Source organism: Phaethon lepturus, unplaced genomic scaffold (genome assembly GCF_000687285.1).
Source record: "Phaethon lepturus isolate BGI_N335 unplaced genomic scaffold, ASM68728v1 scaffold53585, whole genome shotgun sequence".
NCBI classification, from domain to species: domain Eukaryota; kingdom Metazoa; phylum Chordata; class Aves; order Phaethontiformes; family Phaethontidae; genus Phaethon; species Phaethon lepturus.
Genome location: NW_010540832.1, coordinates 1468 through 24933, shown reverse-complemented (window position 1 = coordinate 24933; position 23466 = coordinate 1468). Strand labels below are relative to the sequence as shown.

Here is a 23466-nt window from a genome sequence, read left to right as displayed (position 1 = left end):
CACCATTGAAGAAAACGTGAGGAAGAAAGGCCTTGGGTAACCCGAACTGTGTTCTACTTAAAAAGAGTAACAAAATGGTTCTAAGTGAAATAATTTAATCATCTATTTGTGTATTTAAATTTGTCATAAGCCATAGCAAAGGTTCCATTTTGATCCTGAAAGATTTTCTTTTCTGGTCATTCTTCTGTAAGAGCAGATAACTGTATAGTTATCTAGACATCAGCATGTAAGACTTGCTACTTGGATATTCGATGTGTATCAGAGAACACATCAAAACCTTCAAAACAGACTGAATTTTTATCCTCAGCAGTACAAAAGCCACCAATGAAAAGTTAGTATTAGCCAGCTTGTACCACAGGGTTACCACGGTTATTTCTTTTGCAAGAGGAAACTGGTATTGCCGGCCACAGGCTTTAGCTGTAGCTATTAATGCTAACCATTTCAATGCTACAGTGCTTGTACCACTACTGGCAGAAGACATAAGGTTGTGGCAGTTCAGCATTGTGTATCTCAAAAAGCAGCTTTTCATGCCTGGTGTGCTTAAATCTTTAATTTTTCAGAAGCTTCAAATGGTACTGATTTGCCTTCTAGAGCTCCCGTAATAAAGTCAGTAAAGGTAGTGGCACTTTCTTCTGATTTTCTTTGGTCTTGGATTCAGAGATCCAAACAAAGGACTACAGAAGTTGTTGCAAATAATTATCACCTCGAATTTCTCCATCTGGTTTTGTAGACATTTGTAAACAAACTGTCATTTTGACAAAATTTGACAGAACTGAATAGGGAATGGAAGTCCTTCACGTAAACCGGCTTCTGGAGTTATCCAGAACTGATACAATACTCAGTACAGCTCTCCAACTGGTTTGGAATATCTGTAAAATGGATAGTCTCTGATGCACAGAGTCATTACAGCTGCTGTAGGACATCTATAGGAATTACGTAATTTTCTGTTATTTCTGCATTTTTTTTTTCTTTCAGCTATGCAAAATAATTTCCATAAAATTCTATTTCAGTTTAATTTCTACTAAAAATCTGTATGATTTTCTCATATGGGAACTTTTAGCTCCATTAACTGAGACCTATCCTAGGCTCTAAGTATGTAAGATTGAACTTCCTACTAATTGGCTAGGGAAATGTTTTATTCTGGCAATGCTTACTCCAATTGTTCAGTTTGTTGTTTACTTTGCCCTGTGTTTTATCACTGGGAAGCTCTTCCCAGCAAGTCAGGGATGCTACTCTATTTACAACAGCCTTTGAAAATATCCTGTTGAATTTTCTTCTGTAAAATGTGACAAGGCATGTTACTGTTAGCCAGCTAAGTTATTTTCTCACACAGTGAACACTTCAGGTATAATACATCACAGTCATTGCAGTATAGTGTAGGTCTAGCCAAGCTAACTTTAAACAAACTCACTCAAGGTCCGGTAGCAGTCTTGCTGCAGGATTATGGAGATCAGTAATTTGCTTCTTGGGTGGATTTTCAGTTTATGCTGACGTGTTATAGTAGCTAGGCTGCTGGAAATCACACAGTAGCAGTCTTGCTGCAGGATTATGGAGATCAGTAATTTGCTTCTTGGGTGGATTTTCAGTTTATGCTGACATGTGTTATAGTAGCTAGGCTGCTGGAAATCACGCAGGCTACTGCTGGCATGAATGATAGAAGAGGATGTGAAAGTTTTGTTGATTAAAAATGAAAGTCTGTAAATACAGTTCTGTCCCTGCAGGATGATTTTATAAGCTTGAATCAAACCTCTACAAGACCAGGAGAGCAAAGTAAGGTTAAAACCACTTAGTCTGTTTTCTCAAGTGGATATGTTCCCATCTTTAAAATGAGATAAAAGTTGAGTTTCCCTCTTCCTGTTACCTTAAGCCTTCTTTGGCTTAATGTCATTTTTATTCAGGTGCCAGCAAAGTAAATAAAAAAATACATCTTCTTAGGAAGCAAAATTATACTAATTGTATTTTTAAGTCATCTGAAGTAAGAACCAACTCAAAAGGGCACTAGCTTCCTGTAGAGCTGGAACAGCTTTCACAGAATTATGCATGTAATCTTAGTGCTCAAAAAATTGCAGCATGAAACAATCCAGATAAAATTCAGAGCACAGTCGTCATCACTGAAGTCATCAGTCGTCATCTACTGGGAAATACACTAGGTAGCCTGCTGCTTTTAGAGGCAAGAATCAGCTATTGGAAAAAAAATAGTAAAAGTAAAGCACTCTGATAATTGGAAGAAAACTCTCCTTGTAATGTGGGTCAGGCTTTATTAAATGGATAACAGGTACAGATCAAGAAGAAAGATTACAGAACAAGTAGAAGCACTGGAAGATTACCTGTGTTGCCAGCAAGAATACAATTAGGAAAGCTGTTCAGATGTGGTAGAACAGGCGTGGATATTGACTCAATAATGGTTGGAGGTTTTTTCCCCCCCTTTTTGGGACTGAAAGGAAGAGAAGAATTCCATCATCAAAATTGCTTTTCATCTTCATGGTGTATTTCTATCTTATGTGATCTGAATGGAAAATAACAAAGTACTTGGTTTCTGATCCAAGGGGAATTTTTTCAACTGACTTTAAAGAAAGGTGGACCACTAAGGTCTTTTACATACAGCTTGTTCCTTTCTGCCCACCCCTTACGTGCTTTCAATACAGCAAACCTAGATGAAGGCTCTTGTTAGGAACTGCATGACTACTATAGATATACCTTGTTCTACAATCCCACCTACTTGGTCAGACTAGGGGTAAAGTTTATGAAAAAGAATGTGTAGCACTCAGCAGCTCACTGGTTACTTTAGGGATTAGGCCAGTAAGCTCACAGGTATCAAAGTATAAGCAGATACTAGTTAATTCAGTCTTTCCCTTAGTCTTGGCTTTCTTCAGTCCAGAGTACTACCTTAAGTTTTTCTAGTGGTCATCCCCTTTCGTAGCTGTTTTTAACCCCTTCCTTTCCTGCTAGTTTTGTCTTGGGTGACCAAGAAATATACAGGATAATTCTGTAGGCATAGTAGGAGAATGACAAGAAATCAAACATACATATTTTTGCTTTATTGCTACAGGACTCAACTTTCAAAAAAGTTCACTTGGTGCCTGCCTGCCAGAGTATTAAACACACATAAAATATTGTGCCTAAGTAACTTAAAAAACACCTTTTTGTTAGACTGGAACAGTGCTTTCATGAGCAAGTGTTTGAGTGGACTGTCATTTTTTTAGGATATGCATATACTTCAGGCTTTACAGAGAATTAGCTTTATCTCAGGTATGTCGTGTTTATTGCCACAAAAATTTCACAATTTTAATGTACCTGTTATCTGAATAAGTTTTCTGTATAACTGAGCTCAGAGCAGGTAAGTCACCTTTGATTCAATTTTTCTGCTAGTGCAAACATAACTCCCAGCTGGAGATCACAGATCAGGCCTACTGTTATTTCAGGTTTGTTTGTAGTAAGTTTTAAAAATGAGGAATTGGGTTTCGTACTGTGTTTAGTATTCTCAAAAATACAGGCATATGTTCTCCATGGCCTAAAACGCTACCACATGATTTACTTTTGTCCTAGTTACATAGTTACTTTAGTAACAGGAACAGATCCTCTTGAGTTTCCTACATCTTCTCCTAATTACCTGGTTGCAGGCAAGACTCCAATGGTTAAATAATATCCAACTGAGGTTTCTCTCATTACTGTCTCTACACCACATTCTACAGAATTTAGCAAAGTTCACTGGAATGTGTAGCGATATCAGTGAGGCCAGAATTTGGACCAGTTTAATATCTAAAACTTTTTTTTTTGACAAAAAAATGGCACATACAACAAAGTTGTCTGTAAAAGCTTAGAATGGCACTGAAACAACAAAAAGTTTTACATCTGCATCTTTTATCATCAACCATAAATTTTTAACAGGTTTATTCTCCTAATTATTTCCTCCCTCTTCAGTTAAAACCTTTTATTGAAAGACCTTAACAAAGATCTGAAAATGACCATTTCTCTTAGAACACATGCCTTTTTTAATGTATGCAAAACCTGCAGTGCTATTAAAGGGAGCCTAAATAGTCTTTTTCCTATATTAATATGGTCCTTTTACTGTTTTGTTGCAGCTTTTTTAAGCACCACAGACTTTCCTTTCAGGGAGGGGATATTTTTACACAAAATGAAAGTACTCACCTTTTTGATGCCTTAAAAAGCCACTGACCTCATTAAAGTTGTCTTAGCTCATGCTGCATCAAAACTGAAAAAAAAAAAAAAATTAAATGAATACCCACAGAAGAGACTGGTATGAGAAAAGCCTAACCATTAATCTCTGCACATGTAGGTTAACATAAAAGCATGTCGACTGGTTAAAGGATTTGCTTGCTATTCAGAATCCGCTATAGAAGTACATAAGGCTAGTTGTACATTGTTATTACAGTAAGAAAGTTCACTGGAGAAGAAATATTCCTCACTGAAGTAAATGAGAGGTTGACTATGTGAAAAACTGGGTTGTATGGAATGGAGCTGACAGTTAAGCTTCATGTCAGACAGACTTTTCTGAGCCCACAGTTGGCAGTGATTCATGCTGCAGAACAATGACCTTATTTGTAACGGTATTTTGGGAAGGCAGGGCCAAGAGATAGTAAATTGCCTCATTTTCCATTACAAAAATAAAACCGTATGCCTTCCATCAGTTTAGCAATTATAAATTTAATGATTAGTAGTTAAGTACAACTTTTTAAACATGCACACTACAAGTTTTCTTCTGATATTGTTTATCCCAAAAAAGCAAGATGAAAAAAGTACTGTCATTAACACCTTGCACTAGTCTTAACACTACTTGAATCTCAAACAAAGGAAGTTCTTCACAGCTTTGTCAATCATTTGTTGTAAGTGTGCCAAAAAATCTGAAAAGAATCAAAATCTTTGCATATACTTTATGGCTTTTTACCACATACTCTTTCATGTTACTGTACTTAGCTAGGCAGGCTTCACCTGAGCTAGCATATTCTAGCCTCCGAGTTTACTGCACAGCAGATTTACTGAGTTTAGCGGAAGATGAGACCCAGCCATTTATATAGATCAACAGTCTGACTGTAAGGAAGTGCAGGGTTTTAGTGAGTAACTGCCAGCTCTTCCCAGTTTCCAGCCTCCCTTTCCTACCTCTTGCTCTGGTGCTACTCCTCTTTCAGTTCTGCCTTAATCTAAATCCATTCCAGGTGTTGCTAGTGGTTATTCAGCTTGATACCATAAACTATGGGCTTCATTTCTGGGTACCAATATAAGTAATGGCTCAGACATAATTGTCCCCACCCTCCACTTGGCACCTTCCTCAGGTCATCTACCTTTCTCATCCATCCTGATAAATGGCATTGGGTTCACCACCTTATAGGTCCTCCTCTTGATATCAATTATAGAAACCTGTCATTACTCATTAACAGCCAGAACTCTTTTGGTTTTTTACTTCACAAATCGAAGAAACTATTATACTTTCTCCAATTCTTTTAAGCCTAAAGTCAGATTAGTTACTAATTTGCAAAGTCTCAAAAGGAGTGGAAACATACTGAATTATATTAGGGAAAGGCTAAGGCCTTTAAGTCCTATGATCTAGGAAGTGTTTATGCATCAAAGAGAAATATTTATTGTAATAACAATTTAATAGAAAACAAGAGTATGCTTTAGTAATGTATAGTATAATAATAAAAATAAATAACCTTTTTTAATGGAATGACAAAATATTTGAGTTAGAAAATGTCTCATTTTCACCATATTGACAGTGAAAGTGAGAAGTATCTCAACTGAAATTAACCTGTCTCTCCTTCTGAAAGCCTTCCAAATTTAGTGTCCTGTGAAATTACGTGGTTAATTTATGACTCAGAAGAGTAGAAGCACAGAAGTACAAGGATAAGCACAGAATCCAGAAGAAGTTTAAACTAGTCTACAGGACAGAATGGTCACTGCCAGTACACAGCCTGAATAACTGCAGTGGGAAATCTACAGAAACACTGTCCCAGTGAATTAATTTTTTAAAGAAACACTCGCTTTCTCTTCATACTAACTTGTATGAAGGTCTCTTTAAATTCTCTTGTTTACCTTGGGCTCTGAAAAACAGATCCAAGTTACCAGAGAAGACATCCGTGTTGAGTATGTAAGAGTAAGTCCAATTTCATTTCTCCCCAAATGTCGGAGTTAGAACCTGCGTTAGAAACTGGAATCAGTAGTAAGCAAAGATCTGAATTCCACTTTCATTTTTATCAGGAGTTCTGCTGTTTGCAGGGGCAGACTGGTTTCCTGGGAGGCTGTCACCAGCATGCAGAACTGAACTCCACAAAGGCTGGCAGTAACAAAAGCACCATGCTTGAACAGCTGTGTTGTTCTCTCATGTTCATTTTACATTTTCTTTAAATCTAAACCAACATCCTGTACCGAGAGATCATGTTTACTGGCTAACTGTCCTCTACGTAGAAAGTTACAAAAGCATCAGTAGCTTGGACTTTCACTGACTGTCCTTAAAGGGACTGTTTTCTGTTTCATAAGAAATAATGTTTTAATCTCCCAATTCATGGAATTATGTCCAGAAATTTGAAATAAAATTTTACCACAGATTATTTCTATACTAAAAAAGCATCATCTGAAATTTAACATAATTTAGACAGAACTTTATATGAATAAAACTAAATGTTCAATCTGTTTTGGTTTATTGTTACACGGATTCAGTTTTCTTCCACTTAAATCCAAAAGGAAACAAGCCAACAAAGGAAGTAAATGGAGCTGCTCTGTTGATGTCTTTTATTTCATAAATCATAGCAGTTTTTTCCTAGTTCAGGTAAATCTTCCTTGTTACTACCTGTGCACTGATTTACTTATGTGGGCAGTCTTACTTTATGAAGCCTCTTGGCTGGTGATCTTAATACATAGTCCATCTGAAAGCTAGGACTTAAGCCATGTGTCAAGAGCAGAAAGAACTACTTAATGGAAAGCCTTTAATGTGGATCAGGGCATACAGGTTTGCTTTGTGGGTCCATTGCGGATGTCCTGCAGGACCTGTGAATGACTTTTTACCCTTTGCTTAGTTTCTTCACCTGTAAACCAGGATTCTTCCCTACCTTCCGAGTTGCTCCATAGGGAAAAAAAAAATTAAAAAATTAAAACAGCGAGATACCAGCACATCTTGGCAAGCAGGACAGTCTAACTATCAACTGAAGCATAATAAAATATTTATTCTTAGTGTTGGTTTAATGTGGTCTTAGTAAAAGCGTACCTTTGAAAACGTACTAAGTTTGAGTAACAAACTTTTGTCTGGCAGGCACACAACCTTTGTGTACTAAGTTTCAGCAGATGAAAATTAATCTGGTCAGATTCAGAGAGACACAAAATACAAAAAGGTCACTGTAGCCAAACTCTAGATCTGGTAAGGAGGCTATGTTCTGGAAATTTTGTCAGAGCTAGCAGGAAGGGTATTTTCTACACACACAAGACGATGAACTTTAGAGAGTGAGAGCTGTTGTGTGGTCTGACTTATGACTGCAGAAGCGTAAACTGTTGTTGTCTTTCTGGGAAATGATTGTTCCAATTTATAGAATCAATTTTGGATCAAATCAACCCCTCTTCATAAGAGCATCCAGGACTCGTGCCACTTATTGTTTTGGATATTCCAGGTTCATGCTCAGTCATTTGTAATATGAATAAATTAGGAAAAAACAGGCTTAAATATCTTCTGTTATCTGAAGGTCAACCAAATGAATACCTGTAATGATCATTTAATATCTTCTATAAATATGTCTAGAAATAGAATCCAATGACAGACTCTAAAAATTATCTAATTACTCCATTTTGAATACACTAGGTTGTTGGTGTGGCTCAAGCAATCAATAAGAAATCTGGAATTGGTGGCACTTTCACTGAACAAGATGAAAAGGTATAAAAGCTGGACATTTATGTCTCTTCTATTTTCATGAGGGAATGGGGGAAGAAATATGTTACTACTTTTCATGCTGATCGGAAATTTTAAAGTTATTAAAAATTAAGCACCTCTGAAAAAGTAAAAATTCCTGGTAATACTGCAAATTTCTGACTTCATGAGGCCATGAGAAATGTGGATGTGAAATAGTTTAACTTCTGGATCAGCATGGTATCTCTTATACCTCTGAAACACAGGCTTTACAAATGCATTGTAAAACAGTTTCATAAGTTTTCAGACATAATTTTTTGTTAATTGGTTCTAACTCTCCTGGCATCCCCAACAAACATATTTTGAATATTCAAATTTGTGTAGTGATTATTTTTTAAATACTGTATCACTTCTCAATATAGCAATTGCAGGATGAGAAAAAGCTTTGGATTAATTCTGAACAATATATGAGAGAGTCAGGAGAGCAGACAACACCGTGATTCCTAATTCTCACACTGCAGTTGCTTTCCAAACATTTCCAAACTTCACGTTCAGATTGGTACAGCAAAAAACAGACTGTGCTCAGGCTGAAGACGTTGACTTAACCCTCAGCAATAAAAAAATTGTAATTCACCCTTTCCCTTTGAAAACTTCCTGTTTAAAACAAAATGCATACTGAGTAGCTGCAGGATATCAGAATTAATCCCATTCTGAAAGGGGAGTTAGCTATGTTAGCGGAATTTTATTTCTGCTTTTGAAGAGATTGAAATCCCCCAAAATCACAGAGGCTGATTGTCTGCACTCAGTTTTTCTAGATAGCATATGCATTGCTGCAAAATGAGTTGATTCCTCTCAGCTCCTTCTTATATCAGTCCTACTTTTACCAGGATAAACTGTGAAGATCATTAGTTTAAAAAAGGGAGAAGAGATGCTTGAGCAAACAACCAATTATGAGTAACTGAAAAAAAACAACCAACCCTGAATGTGTGGTTGCAAAAATAACTTTAAAATATCATTTAATACTTCAAAGTGAAAACAACAGTTGCAGTAGCTTATCTTTGAATAGAGTTATGAATACAGTTAAGATGCTGTGAGACATTATCTTCATGAGGTGTTGATGTTCATTTGTCTTTAGGATTTTGCCGCCTATTTGGCATTTTGTGGAATTGTTCTTCACAACGCTCAATTGTATGAGACATCTTTGCTTGAGAACAGACGTAATCAGGTATGGTCAACAGGTTTGTCCCAAGAGTACCGAAATTATGATGGTTAGCTAGTTATCAGTCCTCCTGATATTTCTCATATGGTAGTTATTCTTTGGCTATTTTTAATTAATCTAATTGAATGTGGTGTATCTCTGACAAAGCTCTAACTAACTGCACTCAGAAGTAGCTGTGCACATTCCAGCTTGGGCTACAAGAAGTGGACTGTCGGGGGAAAGAAGGTAAAGCTACATGTCAGAAAATTCATCCCATGTCAATGTATGAGATATTGCCTGAAGTTATCCTGTGGCTCACTGTACATATTATACAACCAGAGGTGTACATACTCCAGAAATTTTGGATAGAATTATCCCTAGAGAATGGTTGAGGTTATGCAGATTACTCTTTTAGTCTGCTACCACTATATATAGTCACTAACCATATTTTCAGTAATGATCAAATGGAGAGCTGAATTTGATTCTGACTAATGTAACTGTATTTTGCAGCCATCTTTATAACTGATGGGTTATTAATGCCATGGCCTCTATGGGTGAATATGTCTGCCATATATGATATGAAAAGGTTTTGGAGAAACAACTAGGCAGCTGTTGTTTTAAAATTTTTCTGGTAGGTCTGAGTTTCCAATTGATGATCAGTGTTTGTAAATTGGTACAAATTTGGATAATCTTTTCAAATTGGCTCCATGCTCCTTGTGAGGAAAAAAGGAATATAATATGAGCATATCTCAGCAGCTAAGTCCTTCAGCAGCAGCTTTGAAATACAGCAGACTGTATCTAAATTATGTTTTCACAATAGAGTTCATTAGGATCTGTTAGAATTACACAGAAAATAATTGTGTTCAAAACTCTTAAGAAATGTAAATATCACTGTTTTTAGAATGCACACATGAGCCATAGGAAACTAGGTTTCCTAAGGACAAATAACTGTGTTATCTGGATTTTCTCAGGTTTAATTTGATGAACTCTTAATGCCTAGATCTGTTCTGTCTCTCTGACCGAAAACATCAGACAGCTAACTATGGTATTTATTTCTTTCATCAAAAGTGTCAAACTAGTTATTATATACTGTTACCTTGCAGTCTGTGTGAGAGACAAAACTAAATATTGGTCACAGACATACACGTTGACTTCCTTGATTCAAGGATGAGGAGAAGAATCAAAGACAGTAGTCATGATAATTACTGCTTAAATAATTAGTCAAAATTTCACAAAAGACCTTTTCCCCAGGTGCTTCTTGATCTTGCCAGCCTGATTTTTGAAGAGCAGCAGTCTTTGGAAGTAATTCTGAAGAAGATAGCTGCCACTATAATATCCTTCATGCAAGTGCAGAGGTGTACCATCTTCATAGTGGATGAAGATTGTACTGTGAGTATGTTTTTTGCCTAAAGGCAGAAGTGCTTATTCCCTGGCACCAGCGTGGGCCTCCATTCTGACTCTGAAATAGTATTTCAAACCCGTAGTATGTTGTGTCGCCTTTTCATCCTCTGCCTTTTCTTTTACGGCATCTACTCAGGTTAGGTGTTGACTTGAGAGGGTTTGGTCTTTGTGTACACCAGACCTCCATTTTATGCAGTCATTTTGCATCACCTCTTGGGAAACTATGGCTCTAAGCTCTTTTCTATGGCATAGATCTTGAATGTTGAACTCCTTCCTAACTCCTTTTCTTGGCTACTGATGTAGGATGGAAAAAAGGAGAAGGCTGGGAGAAAAACAATGTAGCCTTTGCTTCCTGTGCAGAATCAGTTTTGATGGCACTTTTTATTTCTTGAGTATACCTAAACAAGATATCTAAACAGAATCACGGCCTGTCCCAAGATCCCGGCTCACTGAAGCAAAGCACAACTCTTTTCCAATCTGCCCACCTGTATTTCCTTCCTGTTGAAAACAGGCTGCAGAACAAGGAGCAGGATATTATGTTGCATGACTCAGTCTTGTACTGGCATTGCTAGTTTTATCTCTACTATTGTTATAGATATGGGTGTACTAAGATCTGGAAGTGGGGGAGCATTTACAGGTTCTGTATCACAGAAATAACACACAGCATTTGTGATCACCTGCCACAATTCCATTTCTCACTGGATTCAGAAGAGTCACTTCTGCACACAAGAATACAGAATAGGAATGTACATGACTTTTATATTCACATATTCACACTGTCCTTGCAAGTTAGACAAACTCCAGCACCTAGTTTGCAGTCTGTAGTTTGAATCTTTAGTACAAACAGAATCTAATTTCTCTCTACATTTAGGCTTCTCAACTGTTAAAAAAAGCTGCGTGAAAAGCAACACAGAGATCAGTCAATACGTTTAAAAGGTTTTGATGTCCTCACCTGTCCAAGCAAAGCAGGTCTAGAATTGAATGAATGTTAAAATAAAGCAGTTCTGTGCTGACAAATAAATTTGGCACAGCTTGTAAATACTGGTATTTCTTCTCAGAGTGATCAGTAGACATTCAAGACGCTTCAATGATACTTAAAGTTGCATCAAAAGATATTTTTGTGGTAGAATCCTGTACACTTGCTGGTAGATGTGAAATGAAGTTTAATAATTTTACACTTGTCTTTATTACAGAATAGGTTTTGATAACTGCAACAAGCTTTTCATGAATATTACTATTCTAACTTACGACAACCTTATACACCTATATATTAAAATATCCTCTCGGTATTCCAGGATTCGTTTTCTAGTGTGTTTCACATGGAATCTGAGGAATTAGAAGATTCAGCTGAAAATCTGAAGAGGTAAAACAATTAATTCAAACTTTTGTTCATTCCAAGAGAATGTTGAAGAAACTATGCTTTTAACTTTTTTTTTTTTTCATAACAGACCTTATTTCCACTGGGTACTATGTATTACTGCTATTTTTACAGAGCAAGCTTTTCCCTGAAATGTACATAGACAAACTCTACTGCCTTAAAAAGGTCACACTGAGCAGAACAGGAGAGTAGGGCTGATCTCTTCACTTTGTCAGGTTTAAGCACATAGTTGTATCACAAGGCTAAGCTACGGAAACGTACAAAATGTGAGAAGTAAAAATCCTAAGTTGGTGGGCTGCTCTAAAACTGATCTGTAAGAAATTTGCATAGATGACTTGTATAGTAGACATACCCACATTAGTAGATACTAATCCTATTTATGATTTTAATAAATTGTTTTAATCATTATTCTTATTTCATAGACTCAAAGAACATGACTGACTAAAGCAAGAATAAAGTCCTAAAGTTCTAACTTTTGAGAAACCATTAAGAAGTTCACCTGGGAGGACGGGAAAGATGTAGAAATAGTTGAATTAAAATACCCAGATTAAATAGTTTCCAAATTTAGTCTGAACCTCTGTATTGAAGTTTGAACATTACTGTCTCCATTACCTTTCTCTGTCATCAAAAACAGTTGTTTCAAATAATGTCAAAAGAGACACAGTTATATATAAATTGCACTAGTACAGATATAGTGTGCAGAGAGAAAACAGAGATTTCTGTACCCCTTTATGCAGTGAATATTTATTATATTAAATTCAATTCCATATGTAAGAAAATTCTGTCCAAAGTGTGTGGCTTGAGCAACTAAAAACTGGTGAGCTGTATTATGATTTTAGACAATGTACAACCAGAAAGTACAGAGGTACAACAGGCTAGTAAGATCACAGGATGAAAGAGAAAGTTCCTGTTTACTTCCTGTTCTACATTATGGGAATGGTAAAGAGCATTTACCCTTCCTAATCATTGTCCCTTTCATGGTTACTAGTTAATGGACTCAAAATGTAATTTACTGCTTGTATGGGCCATCAGTAAATTATTTCTCATAACTGATAGGGAAGGAATCTTGGAGGCTTAATTGCTTATCTGTATCTTGTTCATGAGACAGCACAATTATATGCCAAGGACTGTACTATGAGTCAGCCATTGGAGTTAGAACTGCTATGCTTGAAGGGCACAATTTTGGGCAATAGCAAAAATATAATGACATGGATTAGATAGGAAGTATTACCTTACATAGTAATATTTCAGGCTTCTTATGTAATCAAGGACCTGAATCAAACCCCAAATCAGACTGGTTCTCAGAATTGTGGGGCATTTCCTTGTATAATCAAATTTGTGAAATAACGAAAGAGCAATTCCCTTCCTCCAGCACTGTGAACATCCTTACACCAGAAGGATAACTAAAGTCAAGTCAACTGTCAGAGGGAAACTACAGGAGCTTGATGGCAATAGTTTTATTATTAAGGACATGCGTCCTCCTCCAAAGCAGGCAAAGGGTCCAAGAGAGTTGAAATGCCTTAATTAAATACATCATGGCTAAAAAAGTAGGAGACGATTGATTCTGTAAAGATATTTTATGTCCTGATTTGGAATAAACAGTTCTATTTCAGTAACAGAATCTCCATGCAACTGATTGTGCCTTTACTTTTAGAACAAATTTGAGATGAACTTAGAAGCAGAAAATTCACAAATATTACTTATCTGCTGTACTCAGTTTAAAGAATATGTGAATTTCATCCAGTATTGATTTTTCAAGTGTCAGATTTGTGAATGGAGTTTGTTTTAAAAAAGTCCTGTTTATTTCAGTATAAACCCAGTTGTTCATTCTTTATCCTTCATCTGCATAAACTGTACTGATTTGTTTATTTCTTAAGTTTGGTGTTCAGTGTTAACGTTGTTGAATACTAAAGAAATTGTGGCATGTATAACTCAATCCACTCTGTGGTTTTGTGATGACAGCTGGAGTAGGATAAAGGATTTGAACTCAACTCCATTATATAGCTATTGGTTACATCCTTTCCTCATACAGGAAAGATACTACAATTACCTGCCTTGCATAATGAAATGACCCATTTTCATACTTAGCACAGAATAATAATAATAATATTGTATCCTTCAGGGACTATGATACAAACAAAATCAATTATATGTATGCTCAGTATGTCAAGAATACGATGGCGCCTCTCAACATCCCAGATGTCTGCAAAGACAGAAGATTTCCCTGGACAGTAAGTAAAATAAGCTTAGATGTGACATTCAGAAATGGAAAATGTTTTTCTGTTTACCTTTCAAACCTTTTTTGTTTTCCTCTTATTATTTCTGTTAATTTAATGGCCACAGTCAGAATTGCACAACCACAAAGGAAGGTACATTTGCTTGATAAAATTCATTATCAGTGAAGAAATGGTACAATCCTCACACAAATGAGTCGGTGGCCAGGGGAGGAATTTATCCCTACAGCCATTATTAGAAAAGCCTAACACTAAAGTTGTCAATAAATAGACAGTGTGATATTGAGAGCTTGCAGTATGTTCCGTGGAAGACATTTAAGTGAAGAACAGCTGGAGGTTTTCCCAGTAATCCTCGGTGGTTTACTGTGAGTGTTGGGAGGCTCTCAGAAGTTCTTTCCCTTTTATCCTCTCCTTTCCTTTCTTGGTCTGGCAAAGATTAATGTTATAGATGCAAGTTCTTTGCTGTTTTGGAGAAGGAACAACTTCACTTTTCTTCAGGAGCTTTTGCTTCACACTTCAAGTGTGAGCTTGTGGTATGGTGTACTACTGAACACACAGATGCTGGAGAGTTAGGAGAGAAGGTCATTTGGCAAGACCCAGGTTTACAGTCACGTTGCCTTCAAAGTCATCATTAACAAAAAGCAAACTTGTAATTCTGTATTTTCCTGTCAATGCAGAAATTAGAAAGGTGTCTGCTCTTCTTCTTATATTTAAGCCTGTTGGCTAGAGGGGCTCAGGGAGAGGGTGGTAAGAGGGAGAGGAGTTATGATCTGCAGATAGCTTTTTACCAAACTCTTTGTTCTGAGACGCACAATGAAAAGGTCAGAAAATACAGTGTTCAATGTGATTGTTCCACTAAGTGGAAAGAAGGGTCAGGCTCATGGTGTGGAGCTGTGTTGCTTCCCTTTTTCTCTGTGCAAGGCTTCATGGATGTTCTGGAGTAGGTTTCTATGAAGGATTGAGGAACACAGGAATTGAGTGCTAACCACTTTGCACTACAGAGCCCAGAGCTATTTTAACTGCAGGAATGGAAGTAAAAACAGAATCGGATGGATATACTGTATTAGATCAATAAAGAAAGAGATGATTGTTTTGAAGACATTTTAAAATCAAATTAATACCTTGAGAGTCATGCAAACAAATGTTTGTCTGAATCAGGCCTTTCACTTTGTCAGTAGCATTAGATTTCTTTTGCATTTTTTCCTGGAATCTAGATGACTTACACCTTATGCATGTAAAAGAAACTCATAAAAACAAAACAGTAGTACTGCTAGATGGAATTTTGGATAATATTTTTCAACACTGCTGCATCTCCACCACTGTGTAGGAGCAGTCTCAAGGCAAGGCTGTAGGCTAAATGTTTTGAAATCTGATGAACCCTGGCATCTGTGGGAAATCTCAGGTGTATCTAGTGCCCTAGAAACCCTGGCTTGCTGCTTTCTTTGGTGGACATTCAACAGCATGCTTCCTCACCTTATGAAAATAATTTTGTGCTTTCTAAATGCTTTGGTGGCCTCAACTACCTAGGTAGTGACATGAGGCAGAACAACAGCTTGGGTTTATCTGTGGAAGAGCTGTGATGTTGCCTGGCTCACATTCCAGCCACTTACAAGGACAGTATGGAAGCCAAATGCTAAGCCTCAGCAGTCATGTGTACGCGTTCTTCCCTGAACCAACAAAGTTAGTGCAGTGGAGAGAAAGTTCTCCTTAAGGGCATTTAAGTCCATTTTTGCTTAATCTCCTTCCTATTCATTAATACTGGGTCAGGCATTTTTATTAAGCACTATGCACTGTTGTCTTATCTCCAATTCAGTCCAGTTTGACTTTCAATGCACCTGAATAGCAGGTTCTTCTCAGGGTAGCCATAAACCAATTTTCCTGCCAGCTTGACTTTGTGTTTCTCAGCTGTCCTTGCTGGAGAGATCTAGGAAGAGATGCTTATTCTTATGTCCTTTTTTACAGCTGATTTTACAGGTATGTCACAGTTCAGAAAACAGCAAATCCTACTCTTGAGTTATTCCATATACTCTCTGGATAATGGGCTACTATTAGGTAGTAGTACTTAAGTTCCTGGAGTCATGTAAAGTATTTGGCATGATGTAATCCTTTAATGTTTTCTTTAAAGAATCACATTTCCTATTGCCACTTGTAAGCATTACAGTGTTTGTGCATTTGCCTGCAAAGAAACTGTCTACAATCCTTGCACAGCACCAGAGAGCAGAGCAACAATAGTAAAAAAACCACAAAAATAACCTTTTGATCTGAAATATTAGTGTGTACCCATTTTTTTGTGTCACATACAATTAGAGATTGGACCAAACGTACTTCTCAGCAACTGCCACGTTATTCCAGGAGCAGTCAGAGCAGAACTACGTCCTTTTCTCAGCAGGTATTTGAAAAAGATGCATTGTCCTTTTGTTCCACTCTTCCACCCTCCAAATAAATTCAGTTTCCTTCTGTTGGAGCACGAAACATGATAAAAGGTCTTTGGAAGGCTACAGAATGTTGACCTAGTTGGTGGTAGTTTTCCTACCTGTTGTTCTCTGGATCATAATTTGGTCTCCACTAAGCTCCTTTTCATTGCATTGGTGGATTAATCAAGGCATCTTAAAGAAACCAAAAGAATTTACGAAAATTTTAGTGCCACAAAGTGCATAGTTAGCTGAATGTCAGCTAGTTACTCTTGTTTTATGGCATCTGTTCCTTACGTTGCCATGTGAGGGGATACGCTGGAAAGGGGAAAGGTCAGTTACTTTTACAGCTCATCACCTGATGAGAGTAAAAAGGTGTCCTAAAGCCCATCTGATCTCTTTTCAGCTGCACTGAGTGGAACACTTTGACTTGACGCAAAGTTGTCATTTTCATGGAAGTGGTACCTTCTAATCAAAAGGACCCATTATAAAATTAGCACATTTTTAGCACAACTGCACAAGTCGCTGTAAACTCCCACTGAATGAAGATGATCATCATTACCTGTATTATTATTCACCAACGCTTGTATCAGATTATTATACTGTCCAGCCAAAGGTGTGCAAACTCTTTGAAGACATGGTTGCTTTCTGAAGGAGTATGTAAGCCAAGAATAGCTGTAGACCCCAGCTCTACAGCTTTTTCACTTCAGCCACTTTAACATTAGTCTTTAAAATTGTAACTGTATTTTTTTGTTTGTTTAACAGAATGACAATGCAGAAAATGTAAGTCAACACATAAAGAGTTTGCTGTGTACACCAATAAAAAATGGGAAAAAGAATAAAGTGATAGGTAGGTATCTTTAAAAAAAAAATTTTCATACATTTCATAGAAGTATTTCTGTGTTCCACAGTATAATCTCAGCAACATGGAATCTCAACCCAGGAGAAAAGATCCTTAATTATCATGTTTTCAACTAAAAAGTCCACTGCAACCCTGAGTGTAAATTGCTTACCTAGTAAGTTACCAAGTATCTACAACACTCTTGTGATACTTTGCCATTTTTATAGCTTCTCTGCATTTGAAAATTTTCTGTAAGTGAAATTATTTTCATTGCTTCCTGTTCAGAGTCGGTTACCACTCTTGCCTGTGTAGATATTTTACAAGACCGTGAAAGGAAGAGAAGATGTAAATCAGTAACTAAGCTCTTCAGGCCTGAGCTGTCTGTAATGCTGGGCTTTTAGGGAACAGTGGTGGCATGTTGAACGGCAAGCTGAACTGCACAGACATGGACAGTTTCTTCAAATGAGACTTGGCTACAGAAAGGTGCATACATTAGAAGGCTAGCTATGGTACAGTTTTGGTGTTTCAAATTGCCCTTTGGAGGTGCCTGCTTCTTTCTGTGGATTACACAGGGAGCCTATAGTCCTACTGTAAGACACTAGTTTAAGTGTCTAAAGCTATCCAGTGTAAATATCTCTGCAGCATCTCCTTTGCTTTTTCTAGAACTACTTTTCTTCTATTTTAAAGAATGGCCATAATACCACTGGTTTCCTGGGGTAACATTTTCAGAAGTAATTTGACATCACTTAGGTCCACATAGGCGTAGATGCTTATGGAAACTTAGAAGCCTAGTTATCTCTAGCTCCCTAAAAATGTTTAGGTAGCCGTGGTCTGGGTCCTCAAAGATGAGTGTACACCTAAATAGTTTTGAGGATCTGGTCAGGTAATAAGCTTAATGAGCTTTAAGTCTTTCAGTGAGTTTCAGATTCACCTTAAACAAAGGGATGATGATGCTTTTGGAAATTACCGGGACTTCCCTGTTCCATAAAGAGTAGAATAAGTGTCAGCCTGCTTTCTTGGCATCAGTAAGTTCCACAAGCAAACAGAACATAAACTATACTGATTCCTAGATAGCAGCATGAATCTATCTTCCTCAGCTTTACAAAATTTGGCAAGTAAATGTTAAGAGTTCCAAGAATGCATTTTTTAATGGTCTTCAAATAATTTTCCTTGAAAATTAAGGCAAAACTGCATAACCCAATGTATATAGTAAATACGAGTTCCCTTTTCCATGAAGACAAATCTTTTTAACTCCTGAAGCAGAAAGAGAAGCATCACCTTTACCTAATGGAGTTCTCTGAAATTTCTTTTGATATCAGCTTCTTTAATGAATTCTTTTATTACTTTGTTTTAAATATTCTACCAGACCCTAGAAGACTTAGGATGAAGATTGAACTGTTGAGCTTTAATTAGAGATATTTCACTATGCTGTTAGCTACTGATAAAACAGTTGCACCTGATCTCATGTAGTTTTTTTCTATTGTTATTTTCTGTGGAAGTTCAAACTGAAAGTTTCAGTCAGGCCACCCATTTAGGTGTTTTTTTCAAATCTGAGTAATTCTCATTGGGAAATGCTCTTTGAAGTCTTTTAAGGTTTCACAGCCTACCTAATGTTCAGATCTTTAATAGGGCAAGGTCAAGAAATTGTCTTTGGGACAATACACAGAAGTTCTTTTAGCATACTATAAACTATATAAGACTATTATTCTAAGTCTACTTTTTTATTTTTAGTATTAGTATACTCAAAACCAGAATTTGGGAAGTGGGGTATGCAGATGGGCTTGGTGTGGGAAAAACTGTCCACAGCAAAACCAAGCAAGTCTTACTGGTAAGAAAGATGAAAAGAACTTTTTTATTCTCCTGACTTGTGCATTTTTCAGGTATGTGGTGAAAGCTTTCCAGAAGCTTTCTGTGATTTTATAACTACGTCCCAATAAAGACTGTTGAGTTCCTTTCATTGTAATGTATGGACCCCCTCAATGCTTTGGGGAAGCTTTTGAAAAAAGTTACAGTTCCAGAGTCTTAAGTACTGCATAGTATATTCCTGCAGTTCTCTCACTTTTTAAGACATTTACGTGCATCCAAATGCTGTGTTTTTTAAGAATTCATTTGCTTTTTTGGCTTATTTACTGTTGAGTCTTAATCTTGTGTTCATTACATCACAGTTGCTATGGAAGTAATTATAATGTCATAATCAGTACCAAACAGAGATCTGAAAGTGAGTTTCATGAGATTTTCCTATAGCGTTTTATAAGGCAGCTTCTTTTTCCCCAGGGAAAGTTAATTTTGTTCTTAGTGAATCCTTATTTGGTGGGATTATGTATTTTTACTATCATTCAAGTATCTGGTCATCTCATTCCATTAAGGTTCAGAATCCTGTTTGCAATATTCAGATACCACAACCCCTGCCACAACAGTTTATAATATTCTTACTGATCTCTTTCGAGGAGACAGATACTAAAATAAGTTCCCAAAACAGAATGTAATTTGGAAACAGGACAATGTTACACTGTCACCAGACATTAAAACTCATACATGCAAGGACAGTGTTCTTCTAAAAACGCAGTTTGCATGTGTGTGCTACATTCTTTTCCTTGGTTTTTCTACTTACTGTAACAGGGCAGATGCACACTTGCTCCCTTAAAGACTTTTTTTCCTTTAATTAAAAATCTCAACGAGCTTTTTTAGTCTGTAAACATAGAGTACTAAAATGCTGGAAATACTTTCATATAAAAAATTATTAGCACTGACAAGACCTTACAGTAGCTGTTGACTATGTTCACTGTTGGTACTGCTGTAAAATAATATTCATTATAATTTCTTCCCTACCCATAACCAGAGGGCAAATCCAGCCTCCCTGACCTTACAGTGGCGAACTGCAAGGCATTCAGATTCTGTTCATATATCCTCTGTAAATTAGTAGTAGCTCTACTGATGCAAGAAAACCTGTACATTTTTTAAAGTGTTCTGGAAACACCATGCTAAATAGTTATCTTCTCTTTTGCTGGTTAAATATATTTTTAATATTTTACTCTTTCTGATGCAAAATGTTCTTCATAAAATACATAAAGTATACAAACTGATATGCAATAGCAATTTATAGAAAATGAAGACTTTTTCATTTAGTAATTTTTTTCAGAATTTCTAATTTGCAGCTATTACTCTCTCTGGGGTATTTTCAGTTGGCCTGGAAAACGCTAGCTTTTATGCTCGAAACTCTTAGTACTCACACTTACGAGAGTGAGAAAACATTTGGACTGACTTAAGACAATAATCACCCCCAAAGCAGTTTTGGCCAAAGACACCGTATACGTATAGTGCAGCTGCTTTAATTAATATTCTGATGTCTTAGCAGAAACTGCCATCCGCTAGGTAAAACTAAAGTGAGGTATATGTGTGAATTTCCCTCTGCTTAAAATGGTGTCAGGGATTTAAGCTGCAGCAAGGTTTGGTAGAAGTTACCTGTCAGACCTTTCAATGGCATTTGCACAGAAAAGTCCAGAAATTCTTATCAGAAAATAAACAGATGCAACTGATCAACATGTTTGAACCTAACAAGCTGAATTCAGTAAGATGCTTTTCAATGAGATCGGTGGTCTTTGGAGCAGGCTGTAATTCAATCTCATCCTCATAGAATCAGTGAGTATACTTAGGCTTTGAGCCTCAACTGGGGTATTCTCCATTTAGTTCATTTATTTTAAAAAATTTCCTGTACTGACTCAAATAAGGAAGTGAAATCTCTGTGTACCACTGTTCTGACTTTCATAAATGTTCTTTTGGCATTGTTACAAAAATTTAATTAGCCTCCAAAGGACAAATTGTCTTTAGGGACTAAATCAATCTAGAATACTATTAATAATAAAAGTTAGGATGAAAACGACCCTGGAATTTCACAAGATAATCAAGTCTGTAAAGCCCTACATTTTTGTTTCACAAATTCTAATAAATGCATCTGAGCCTACTAAGTAATATATAACGTTTTAGCATTTAGTCTATAATACAGTGGAATTACTCTGAAAAACTTTGGGGAAAATCCTACAGCACTCCTGTGTGACACTTTTATGTATATTGGTGGTTTATACTGTAGGCTAAACTGTCCTAGACTTAATTTTTCTTTGATGTTCCATATAATAGGTGATGTGTTGGCAGTTCTCTGTATTACTTCCTTTTAATTTCTATATCCTGGCATAGGGGTTTGCCAACTTGTGAATAAGATGGAAGAAAACTCAGGCAAAATCAAGGCTTTCAACAGAAATGATGAACAGTTCCTGGAAGCATTTGTCATCTTTTGTGGCTTGGGTATCCAGAATACACAGATGTACGAAGCTGTAGAAAGAGCCATGGCCAAACAGATGGTGACATTAGAGGTGAGCTCAAAATCTAGGTGGTCCATAATTAGCCCAAAACAGATCCAGATTTTCTCCAGATCCTGTCTGTTCTACACATAAGTGCAGCTACTCACATGGACACTGAACAGAAATTGTTCTCCCCAGGAGAACAGCATTTGGCCTGTTGAGTTGCACAGGAATTTTTCTGCTTGTTTCCATATGTGGCAGAGGACTATTTTATTTGGTATTGTACTTTAACTTTACTCAGGAGATTTAGTGGTGAGCTGAATGCATCTTTTCCTCTACATGAGGCTACACACTGGCAACACAGTGGGTTTGTTCTGTTGCGTAGGAAGAGGAAATGGTTTGGGGGATTAGGGGCTTCCTTTTCTTGTCTGAGGTTTTCTGTGATGATTTTGGCTCAGTACTTTAGACAAACCGGTTTCTGGAGTAACAGCAGCATTATTGTAGGTTTTCAGCAATTTCCTCAGATTCCATCAAACCATATCAAGATGAACATCATCTGGTCTCGGCCTTTGAATTGGTTACTGTTAAGTTTAATAGCTAAGGAGGGCTTTAGTCTGAGAAGCTGAATTACTCAGAGGTGATAACTTGAAGCTGAAAGTGAAAAATCTGTAGACTTTGGATCTCCTAACAGCCATTATGTAAACAGAGTGTTTGCAGAATTCCTGAAATGGGGATTATGTACCCCATAGCCTCTAAAAGAAACGTTACAACTCTCAAGTAAACCTGTATTAAGTCATGTTAAATAAAAAGGTGGTAAAATTATTGTCAAAATAATTTCAGTGCTTTGAAAAAAAAAAAACGCCTGTTTGTTTATATGGGGCAAATGAGCAATTCTCTCTCCTACCATAACACTTCATAGATAATATAGGAAGTCCAGACAGAATATAGGTTAGTATTTGACAGCTTCTTTACAAAAAAAGTCTATCTCTAGTTGCTAAAAAACCTCCATAACATTTTCATGTCCTGTGTTCTCAACAGCTAAAAAATACAAGCTTATTTTGTTAATTTAAAACAAACATACTGTCTTTCAGACTTTTTTGGTCAAGTTTCAGTCAGGGCAAAACTTTCTTTTACGTCTGAATGAACTCCTGAAAGGATTATTATGGCAACAATGTCAGCCTCATAATTATAGCTGTTTCATGTCTTTGAAAGTGGGGCATAAAAACTTTCCAAAGAGAAAATCAGAGTTCGTTGCTCTTTTATGGAAACTATTTACTTTTTCTTGGCCTAATTATTTCGAGAAGATTCTGTGCTGTGGGAGATTTGTGAAAGCTGCAGATATGTCCCCATATACTTTCAGAGAGCTTCCTTAAAACCAGTGCGGGCCCTGCATGGATGCTAGATTTCATCAGCAAATGCAGTGCAACGCAATGCAGTGCAGCTGCAAGCTGAAAATTCTGCTTTAGGAAAAATACCTTTTTATCACATTGCTCTTTTGTTTGTACTATAAGGGCTGCTTTTCTCTTTCTGTAGGTTCTCTCATACCATGCTTCTGCTGCTGAGGAGGAAACGAGGGAGCTGCAGGTAACAGCGGTAATTGATTTTTTTACTATTACTTTAGAAATGTTCCATTAATAGAACAACAAAGGGCAGTCCTTTACACACGTCATCCCTAAACATGCAAAAGCACATTTTCCAGAAACAAAAATTATAGTGAAGCTTAAACTGATCGGTTCCTGAGTTGAATCAATACATCACATAAAAGGGAAATGTTACAGTGCCTACAATGGGAGATACAGGTTGGCCAGAGCGCTGCAATTACAGGAGAACCAGAAGGATACCGACTGCCTTTCTCACGAGTT

At 36.8% G+C, this 23466-nt stretch overlaps 1 protein-coding gene across 1 annotated transcript in view; it reads left to right on the top strand.

The window, feature by feature from the left end:
* The window catches only part of LOC104614422 (cGMP-specific 3',5'-cyclic phosphodiesterase-like), a gene marked incomplete at its 3' end in the record, with an annotated part of 32179 nt that extends 8982 nt beyond the window's left edge, over positions 1-23197 (top strand). Inside the window, exons 4-11 of the mRNA XM_010287536.1 lie at positions 7802-7873; positions 8982-9071; positions 10296-10433; positions 11741-11808; positions 13946-14054; positions 17234-17318; positions 21501-21676; positions 23138-23197. Of these exons, the coding sequence (XP_010285838.1) occupies positions 7802-7873; positions 8982-9071; positions 10296-10433; positions 11741-11808; positions 13946-14054; positions 17234-17318; positions 21501-21676; positions 23138-23197 (798 nt within the window). The remainder of the gene's footprint in view (positions 1-7801; positions 7874-8981; positions 9072-10295; positions 10434-11740; positions 11809-13945; positions 14055-17233; positions 17319-21500; positions 21677-23137) is intronic.
* Between the last annotated feature and the right edge of the window lie 269 nt (positions 23198-23466).